General features: G+C 38.6%; 1 protein-coding gene across 1 annotated transcript; it reads right to left on the minus strand.

Annotated features, from left to right (window-relative positions):
* Window positions 1-3,321: 3,321 nt before the first annotated feature.
* LOC137183528 (E3 ubiquitin/ISG15 ligase TRIM25-like) lies at window positions 3,322-5,750 on the minus strand. Its single transcript, XM_067590668.1, has one exon. It carries the CDS (start codon window positions 5,633-5,635, stop codon window positions 4,574-4,576), a length of 1,062 nt encoding a protein of 353 aa, XP_067446769.1. The 5' UTR covers window positions 5,636-5,750; the 3' UTR covers window positions 3,322-4,573.
* Between the last annotated feature and the right edge of the window lie 5,505 nt (window positions 5,751-11,255).

Raw genomic sequence — 11,255 nt, forward strand, 5'->3', positions numbered from 1 at the left:
ACTGTGTCAAAACTATTCACTGTGTTCTAGTTTTGTCACCCATGTATGGGAAAAAAACTAATTTACAAAAAAAAACAGGCAGGTGAAAGTGAACCACAACTGTTGTTAGTGGTGAATGTTTGGTGACTTGTTCAACAAGCTAAGCTGCAGCACAAGACGCGTGTTCATGTTTGTAAGTTAGATAAGAAGGAGACAAAGCTAATGTGGGTTGCTGTTCAGAGTCTGTGGCTCTTGTGTTGTGGAGCAGGATGCTATCAGGCTCAGTGTGACCGTCTGCTCTAGTGATGATACAATGACATGATATCGCTTTATGCAAAGATTTAATTTGCTATATTGAAATAAGGACTCCAGCTACATAAGTGGATGAACAGTATGATTAGTATGAAATCAAAGAATTTAAAATATAAATTTCTCCCCTTTGGTTTTTTTCTCAGAACACAGGACAAGTGATTTACAGAGCAGATATGTTGCTGTAGTAGACAAACAATTGCTGTTTAATTTCAGTTGGACTTTAAAGACCTTGCAGTTATATTGTAAAGTATGTAGTATTGCAATTTATGCACTGTCCACATTATAAGGTACCATTCTGAGAAGTAAGCCAGCCTGAATGATCAGGCTTCTGGAAAGGAGTCTCGTAGAGAGGGCGACCCTCTTTAAGGTTCCAAATCCAATTTTTTTTGACTCCAAGTGACTCAGATCTGATTTTTTCATATCAGATCTGGATCACTTACATATGTGGTCCTATCTGATTTATATCTGGTCTCTGGCTATGCGACCGCTGTCAGAATGGTCAGATCAGACTCTATGTGGTTTTCTTTAATTTCTCTGCATTTATCGCCTGTTGTCATCATTCAGTTTCGGCACCTCACGAATCTGTAAAATTAATATGGAGGAGAGAAACAACAGTGACGGAGGTCAATGGAAAGGTGAGGAAGTTTCACATTTGTTGGACATTTATGGAGAAGCTGCTATTCAAGCTACACTGGTAGGAAGTTATCATAACCGTATGCTGGCACAGCCACATCATCCATGTTTATGATTTAACGTTATTCTTGAACGCATGCGGGTCACATGTTGGTAAAATCTGAGCATGTGTAGCAGTTTAGGACCTCAACAGTATTCACACCGGAGCCGGATACATGCCACTGACAAACATGAATCTGGACCAACAACACAAAAAGATCAGATCTGACTAAAAAATCAGAATTGAGCATTAAGGCCTGTAATGAGAACAAAGCCTATGATACAGGATGTGAGAATGATGAATATAATTTCTGTCATTTTTCTTTTAACCTCTGACAACAAAATGTACTTTCCGTTAGCTGAACCTGACGATCTAAAACTGTGCACACATGCCGGCTGTTCTGAGGAAAACATCAGAAATTGTTCACATGATCATCTAATGGCAACGTTTATTTATATTGTGTAGAGAAAAACAAGCACACAGATACAATACCAGAAAGAAAAGTCACCACAGTTTATCAGTATAATTTGTGGCTCCACTTCTATCATACAAACAGATTTTATGGTGTTTTTTATACACAGATCTGTTGGTGTTGGCTTCATTCTGGCCTGTTTCTAAACATCCAGAGGACACTGAGTGTGTCAGCAGCGAGGTTTCTCGTTCTCAGTGCCGGTCTTGGTGATGAAGAGTCTTTTGAGGAAGAGGAGCTGCAGGTACCCGGAGGTGACGATGAGGAGGCTGAGGGCCACCGACCACCAGGTGACGTACTGCGAGTTGGACTGCAGCAGGAAGAAGTCGGCGCTCTTCATCATGCGGTCGAAGGCGTAGTGGCGGATCGTGTGGAAAACGTACAGCTCCACCTTGTGAGTCGAATCCTGCAACATCAGAACAGACACATCCAATAAAATACTACAAACATTAATACTGTTACTGCCATAACTATTACAAATACTACTACCACCATTACTACTCACACTCATTACTGCTACTGTCCTTTCTTTAACCTAATAACACAAAAAATAGAGGTACCTTTACTATCATTATTATTTATTATTATTGCAAATTGAGCCCAAATACATCAGTATTGTAAATTTATCTACAGATTTGATCAGATATATTGTTATCTGTGTCTCCATTCAAGTTAATTGTTCAACTGTTCAATGTCCTGCTCGCTACATATTTTGGTCACAAATTTAAGATTAAAATGTTTTAAATATTTAAGCACATGTATTATGTATGTGAATATATATGTTTGTTTGTTTTTTTTTTACTTTTACTTACTTTTGATTTACATAATCACATGATATTCTATTTTTCTTCCCATAGAGCCCAGGAAGTGTAGTTGTTGTGAATGTAACAGTTAACGGGGATCCAAATAAACAAACACATTTTAAGAACCAGATTTAAGCTATCTTTATCAATATTTATGTATTTATGTAAAAATATATCGACCAATATAAAAAATAATGGGCCAATATATTAAATAAACATTGAAATATCGACATGGACCTAAAAGAAATCCTGTATTGTTTGTGCTCTAATTGCAACACAACCCATACTGCTAGCACTATAATTACTTTTATATGCACAGTACTTCTAATAAAAACACTATTACTACTATGATTACTATCACATCTACTATCACAACAACACCATCATCAGAAACTTCTATTACTGCTATTACTATTAAAACAATCACTACTACCACTTTTACCAAAACTAAATCTATAATTTCTCAATTAAACAAAGATAAAACTGAAGTAATTGTTTTTGGAGTCAAGGAAGAGCAATTAAAAACCAGCACTCAGCTTCAATTGATAATGTTAAAAACCACAAACCAAGCCAGAAATCTTGGTGTAGTCATGGACTCAGACCTGAATTTCACCAGCTACATTAAGACACTTACAAAGTCAAATATTAAAAAAAAAAAAAAACTCTAAGTATATTTATTAAATTACTGTACTTGAGTATTTCCATGTGATGCTACTTTATACTTCCACTACATTTCAGAGGGAAATATTGTACTTTCTACTCCACTACATTTATTTGACAGCTTTAATTACCTATCAGATCAATATTTTACACATAAAACATTTGATCAATTTGTTATATATGTGTTATAAATTAACTATTCAACAGTATAATGTGTTGAAAGCATTAAAATGTTTTAGTGAAGAAAGCTGAAAGTACAGAGACTGACTGACAAACGTTTGTCTGCTCTGAACATGAACTCTGTACTTTGTGGTGTTTCAGGAGGAAAACTGCCTCAAATAAACTCTCATTTTAGTTTCACATTTTCTCCACAAGCTTTGAATGAGATCCTGAGATGAAGACAGAAGAAAACACTTTGCTCACTGTTGAAATAATAACTTTATTGATTATGTAAAGTTTCAGATTGTTCACACATCTGATCAGTAAAGTCTGTTAAATGACTCTTGTTCAATGATTTCATGTACAGATTCACTTCATCCACACAATCAGTTAGTTTAACCCAGAATGTACAACAACATAATAAATGATTATTATCATGATAATTACAGTTTGATTGTACATTTCTTTATGAATTTACAAAGTGATGAGAACAAAATATCTATGATGAAGGAAGTTCTGCTGTTTTCTCTGTTTAAGACGCTGAAGTGGAAGAGAAACAACAGCACACAAATACATCAATACAAACATGAAACTAACATTTAGAACAAAGAGAAGTTCACATTTTCATCTGAAGAAACGTCAGTGAAGGTTAAAAACATCATCATGAGCAGTGATAGCCTCCATGGATAAAAACACACAGCAAAAAGTCACATTTAAAGAAACTGAAAACATTAAAAGAACAACAAATGAAAAGAAAATAAGTGTTGACAATCCCAGTTTGATTGACAGCTGATCTCTGTGCAGTTCAGAAACACCACAGCAACGAGCTCTCAGAAACAATGGAGACAAAAACATGAAGAATTACAACAGAATCTGACACATGAAGTCTGAAATGACTTCTGTCTATTTGAGTTTACACAACTCAGCTGTGTCTCCATCATAATAATAAGGACAAAGTCCAGCATAGAGAGGCTGAGTGAATGTGGTCTGGACTCTGTGGAGGAGAGTCATGGTTTCAGAGACGCTGTAGAAGGACAGAATACCTGCTGTGTGATCCAGGTACACTCCTACTCTGGAGGAACCAGAACCTGAGACACGAGTTTTGATGTTGTTGAACCAAAATGTATAACTGTTAGTGTCACAATCTAACATCCAAGATTTGTCATTAAGTCCAAATCGACATTCATTCGAGTTTCCTGCTCTGCTGATATTCTTGTATGCGACTGCTACACAAACTCCTCCCCCTCTCCACTCCACCTCCCAGTAACAACGTCCAGTCAGACTCTCTCTACTCAGGACCTGACTGCATACAGTGAATCTGTCTGGGTGACGAGAATAAGACTGTGGTCGACTCATGTATGTTGCTTTTCTGTTCCCATCAGACAATAACAGCCATGTGTTTGCTGTGTTTGGATCCAGTGTGATTTCACGTGAATATTTTAAGAATCCAGTTCTGGTCTTGGGTTCTGCTTCTGACAGTAAAACGTCCACTTCAGTCACTGTCAGTGAGATGTTTGTCTATTTCTCCCTCAGGATGTCCTGTAGTTTATCTCTGAGCTCTGACACAGCTGCTGTCACATCCTCAAAGTATCTCAGAGGACGGATATTGATGCTGGATGAGTCTGTAGATGCACTGACTTGTGACAGTGAGGGGTAGTTGTGTAGAAACTGGTTGTGATCCTCTGTGTGTAAGAGCTGCTTCAGTTCAGCGTCTTTCCTCTTCAGCTCAGTGATCTCCTGCTCCAGCTTCTCCTGAAGCTCTTTGACTCGACTCACTTCAGTTTCCTGCTGGGATCTGATCTGCTGTTTCACATCAGAGCTTCTTTTCTGGATGAGACTGATCAGCTCAGTGAAGATCTTCTCACTGTCCTCCACTGCTTTATCAGCAGAGCGATTGACGGCCTTCATCCTCTGTTGAAGCAGCTTCACATCTTTCTCTCTGTCCTGGATTCTCTGCTGGATGTTTTGTCGACTCACCTCGAGCTCTCTCTGCCTCTCAGTCCTTTCTGCTGCAGCTGAGACTGTGTCGTGGCCTTTATGTTCATCCACAGAGCAGAGATAACAGATACTCTGCTGATCAGTACGGCAGAACATCTTCATCACCTCATCATGACGAGAGCAGATGTTCTCCTGGAGCTTCTCCGAGGGGTCGACCAGCTTGTGTTTCTTTAGTGGAGCTGCATCATAATGAGGCTGCAGATGTTTTTCACAGTAAGAGGCTGGACAAGTCAGACAGGACTTGAGGGCTTTCAGCTTCCTCCCAGTGCAGACATCACAGGCCACATCTTCAGGTCCAGCATAGCAGTGATCAGCAGGAGCAGCTTGGAGTCCAGTCTTCTTCAGCTGCTCCACTAAAGCTGCTAACATGGTGTTTTTCACCAGGACAGGCCTCGGTGTGAAGGTCTGTCTGCACTGAGGGCAGCTGTAGATCTTCCTCTGATCCTCTTCATCCCAGAAGCCTTTAATACAGCTCATGCAGTAGCTGTGTCCACAGGGAATAGTCACCGGATCCTTCAGTAGATCCAGACAGATGGAACAAGAGAAGGTTTCTCGGTCCAGCTGATCTCCTTTCTGCGCCATTTCAGCTCTCAGTGGCAACGACTGTCTGAGGTTCACTTCCTGACAGGTGAAACAAGTTTGAACTTTGATCTGGACAACACGTGTTTCTGCAATAAATGGAGCCTGACAGCTCTTGTGCTACATTACATGTTGGTTACACCCATCTTCATACTGTAGATGTGAAGGGGAGGGAACAAGGAAATATGAGCACAGAGTGGAGCTTGTTGTGTTTGAGATCAGGAAGAAGAGGGAGGGCTTATCAAGTGCTGATTCATTCCAGGTAGAGGAGCAGTTTTAAAGGGATACTGGCTGCTTTTCATTTGGCTAACGTGGCTCCTCGCTTTTCTGACTCACATCTCAGCTCCTCCCAGCGAGAACGGAGGAATTTAATTCACCAAAAGGGACGTCCTCACTCACTCTTATATTATTATCATGTATATTGAGCCTATCATCTATACCTGTACCTACTGTATATATTTATACTATACTATAGTTCACACATCATGGCTGCAGCTGTTATGTGGAGCGGAGTAGGTGGATCCAGATGCAGGAGACCATAGGCAGAGTGAGGCTGAAGAATAACTAAAGAATAACTTCTTTAAACCATCCCAGAACTCGTATGAATACAACTTAAATAAGTGCACAAATCACAAGGAGCACACAAAGCAAAATAAACTCCAGCATTATAGCTGTTGACAAAACCATGAATAAATCAGTCTATAAAACAGAGTGGCTGTATATTAAGGCTGCATGAAACAACATAAATTGAATGAAAAGAAAAATGCAGCTCTGACTAACATAGCTAGTGTTTCGTTCACTTTAGCACTTAGTTCCTATGAGAGTCGATGTAGCCAGCAACAGTATCTCAAGTAGTCCTTAAATACAACCTGCAACCTCTCTTATCTGTCCTTCTTCCCACTCAGTCCAGTCTTAAACAGGCAGAAAAGCCTGATGGCAACTGGTGGAGTGGTGGAGGGACACAGAGCCAGACTGGGACAGAACCATAACAGCAGCTGTTGTACTACTGGACTTCTTTTATACAATTCACTTACACAATCTAAGGTATTGAAACATATAAATTGGATATAGTTTGTTTAACATCACCACACTAATTTTTCTAATCTCTTTTTTTAATGTCATTTATTTTTTCAAGCTTAACTGTATTACAGTACATTTACAGCAACATGTTGCTATTACAACCTTTACCCCAGCTAATGAGCAAAAATTGAATAAAACAGATCAAACAGAAAACTAAAAACTTTACAGTGCAGTGAGAGATATGAATAAATGTCCCCAAATGTAACATCCTAAAAGAATAATACTACAAATTTTCAGAAATTTGACATTCTTCTTGACCCTCATTTCAGTCAACTGTTGTTAAAATCAAGTTTGACTGGTATATACATATAGAAACAACAAATGGACAACAACATGCAATGTCTTTATATGAGTCAAACAGTTTCTGTAAACAAGGATACCAGCAGTACAAAGGTGTGCAAGAGTGCAAAGAGTGCTGAATAAATATTGAATGGGTAATGTAATGAATTATTTTATATACATATGGTAAGTGTCTGCTTACAACTACAGTGTGTTATAAATCATTTATTACCTGTTTATCTACTGCTTATAACATATGTAAGCATTAACAAATTATGCACATAAAATACCTCCATTTCTGCCTTTTTCTTTTGGTTGAATGATTATGAAATAGTTTATTTGTGCTTACAGCAATAGTGGAAGAAGTACTCAGATCCTTTACTTAAGTAAAGGTATCAATACCACAATGTAAAATTACTTTATTACAAGTAAAGTCTGGATTTAAAAAAACGTACTTAAGTAAAAGTACATAAGTATTACCAGGTAAATTAAATTGAAGTACTTACAGACATACAATGCAAGATTTGTCGCTTGCTTGACTTTGCATTGCCGGACTTTGTGTGAATGCAGAGTTTCATCCTGTCTGCTGCGGCCTCTCTGCTCTGCGTGTGTGTAGCTCAGCCCCGCCCTCGGTCAACAGACACACAGACCTGCAGCTCTTTATACATCCATGACACAGAGACAGAGAGCAGAGCGGAGCAGAGAAAAGAGACGGAGACAGCCATGTAACCTGGTCGATACGCTATGAGTCCTAACCTACATGCATTTTGGCAAAGTCCATTCTGTTTTTTTGTGTCTCCCTCTTAAAAGTTGGGTCTTCCTGGGTCTTCTACCGTCATTCAGACAGCGAACGGACAGCGCAACTTGAAACTATTCTCCTTGAACTTGAATACCAGCTTGGATCTGTATTGAAGTTTTCCTTGGTTCTTTCTCAATCATTCAATCCTTCTGATCAATCTCTGGCCAATTTTCCTCTTGCCACCACATCCAGAGATGTTGGCTACAGTTCCATGGGCCTTAAACTTCTTAATAATATTGGCAACAGTGGTCACAAGAACATCAGGCTCTTTGAAGATAGTCTTATAACCTTTACATTGACCATGCTTAGCTGTTACCTTTTTTCTAATATCTTCAGACCACTCTCTAGTTTTCCTTCTGTTTTCCATCTTCAATGTGATGCACACAGCGGCACAAAACAGCAGAGTGAGTCATTTTCTCCTTTTAAACTGGCTGCATGAGTGATTATAAGACTGAAAACACCTGTGATACTAATTAAAACACAATAGTCTGCTTAAACTATCACTACCAATCAGTTATTTCTAACAAATTCTAAAGGGTACCAATAATTTTGTTGAACATAGACATAGACATAGACATAGATTGAAACATAGACATGCATTGATAGTAAAATATCTTTTAATTTCAACACTGTTCAGTATGAATGGTGCATTATTTTAATAAAATGCAAGGGTACCAATACTTCTGTCCACGCCTGTGTATGTGCACATCATGTTAATATGTGCCATTTACTGGCTGTAGACATTTTCATTCATTATTTCATATTTTATAAAAGCACATGTAGGCTTCTCCTCAGGTACACCTGCACACAGTTTTTCAGGTACTTGGCTGGTGGGTTGTTCATGCATCTTGGAGAAGGGTTAATACCTTTTACAGGCACTTTTCTACTGTGGTAGGTAAAGTATCAGAAATGCTCCAACCCTGCAGCAGGAACCTGAGGATAAAGTCATGGCTGCAGTCAGCTTCCACTGTGTAGTTTTTCCTGTTGATCCTCAGATATCAACGCGTGAGGTCACATTACTACACGCTTGATAACATATTACTGTAGATAACTGTGTCAAAACTATTCACTGTGTTCTAGTTTTGTCACCCATGTATGGGAAAAAAACTCATTTACAAAAAAAAACAGGCAGGTGAAAGTGAACCACAACTGTTGTTAGTGGTGAATGTTTGGTGACTTGTTCAACAAGCTAAGCTGCAGCACAAGATACGCGTGTTCATGTTTGTAAGTTAGATAAGAAGGAGACAAAGCTAATGTGGTTTGCTGTTCAGAGTCTGTGGCTCTTGTGTTGTGGAGCAGGATGCTATCAGGCTCAGTGTGACCGTCTGCTCTAGTGATGATACAATGACATGATATCGCTTTATGCAAAGATTTAATTTGCTATATTGAAATAAGGACTCCAGCTACATAGGTGGATGAACAGTATTTAATGGAAATAATGTAAAGGGGGACACCATCATGAAATCAAAGAATTTAAAATATAAATTTCTCCCCTTTGCTTTTTTTCTCAGAACACAGGACAAGTGATCTACAGAGCAGATATGTTGCTGTAGTAGACAAACAATTGCTGTTTAATTTCAGTTGGACTTTAAAGACCTTGCAGTTATATTGTAAAGTATGTAGTATTGCAATTTACGCACTGTCCACATAATAAGGTACCATTCTGAGAAGTAAGCCAGCCTGAACGATCAGGCTTCTGGAAAGGAGTCTCGTAGAGAGGGTGACCCTCTTTAAGGTTCCAAATCCAATTTTTTTTGCCTCCAAGTGACACAGATCTGATTTTTTCATATCAGATCTGGATCACTTACATATATGGTCCTATCTGATTTATATCTGGTCTCTGGCTATGCGACCACTGTCAGAATGGTCAGATCAGACTCTATGTGGTTTTCTTAACGTCTCATTTCTCTGCATTTATCGCCTGTTGTCATCATTCAGTTTCAGCACCTCACGAATCTGTAAAATTAATATGGAGGAGAGCAACAACAGTAACGGAGGTCAATGGAAAGGTGAGGAAGTTTCACATTTGTTGGACATTTATGGAGAAGCTGCTATTCAAGCTACACTGGAAGGAACTTATCATAACCGTATGCTGGCAAAGCCACATCATCCATGTTTATGATTTAACGTTATTCTTGAACGCATGCGGGTCACATGTTGGTTAAATCTGAGCATGTGTAGCAGTTTAGGACCTCAACAGTATTCACACCGGAGCCGGATACATGCTACTGACGAACATGAATCTGGACCAACAACACAAAAAGATCAGATCTGACTAAAAAATCTGAATTGAGCATTAAGGCCTGTGATGAGAACAAAGCCTATGATACAGGATGTGAGAATGATGAATATAATTTCTGTCATTTTTCTTTTAACCTCTGACGACAAAATGTACTTTCCGTTAGCTGAACCTGACGATCTAAAACTGTGCACACATGCCGGCTGTTCTGAGGAAAACATCACAAATTGTTCACATGATCATCTAATGGCAACATTTATTTATATTGTGTAGAGAAAAACAAGCACACAGATACAATACCAGAAAGAAAAATCACCACAGTTTATCAGTATAATTTGTGGCTCCACTTCTATCATACAAACAGATTTTGTGGTGTTTTTTTTTACACAGATCTGTTGGCGTTGGCTTCATTCTGGCTTGTTTCTAAACATCCAGAGGACACTGAGCGTGTCAGCAGCGAGGTTTCTCGTTCTCAGTGCTGGTCTTGGTGATGAAGAGTCTTTTGAGGAAGAGGAGCTGCAGGTACCCGGAGGTGACGATGAGGAGGCTGAGGGCCACCGACCACCAGGTGACGTACTGCGAGTTGGACTGCAGCAGGAAGAAGTCGGCGCTCTTCATCATGCGGTCGAAGGCGTAGTGGTGGATCGTGTGGAAAACGTAGAGCTCCACCTTGTGAGTCGAATCCTGCAACATCAGAACAGACACATCCAATAAAATACTACAAACATTACTACTGTTACTGCCATAACTATTACAAATACTACTACCACCATTACTACTCACACTCATTACTGCTACTGTCCTTTCTTTAACCTAATAACACAAAAAATAGAGGTACCTTTACTATCATTATTATTTATTATTATTGCAAATTGAGCCCAAATACATCAGTATTGTAAATTTATCTACAGATTTGATCGGATATATTGTTATCTGTGTCTCCATTCAAGTTAATTGTTCAACTGTTCAATGTCCTGCTTGCTACATATTTTGGTCACAAATTTAAGATTAAAATGTTTTAAATATTTAAGCACATGTATTATGTATGTGAATATATATGTTTGGATTTTTTAACTTTTACTTACTTTTGATTTACATAATCACATGAAATTCTATTTTTCTTCCCATAGAACCCAGGAAGTGTAGTTGTTGTGAATGTAACAGTTAACAGGGATCCAAATAAACAAACACATTTTAAGAACCAGATTTAAGCTATCTTTATCAAT

Source organism: Thunnus thynnus, chromosome 5 (genome assembly GCF_963924715.1).
Source record: "Thunnus thynnus chromosome 5, fThuThy2.1, whole genome shotgun sequence".
NCBI lineage: Eukaryota > Metazoa > Chordata > Actinopteri > Scombriformes > Scombridae > Thunnus > Thunnus thynnus.

Coding starts and splice junctions, on each gene's coding strand:
- LOC137183528 (XM_067590668.1), bottom strand. CDS start 5,635: ATGGCGCAGAAAGGAGATCAGCTGGACCGAGAAACCTTCTCTTGTTCC.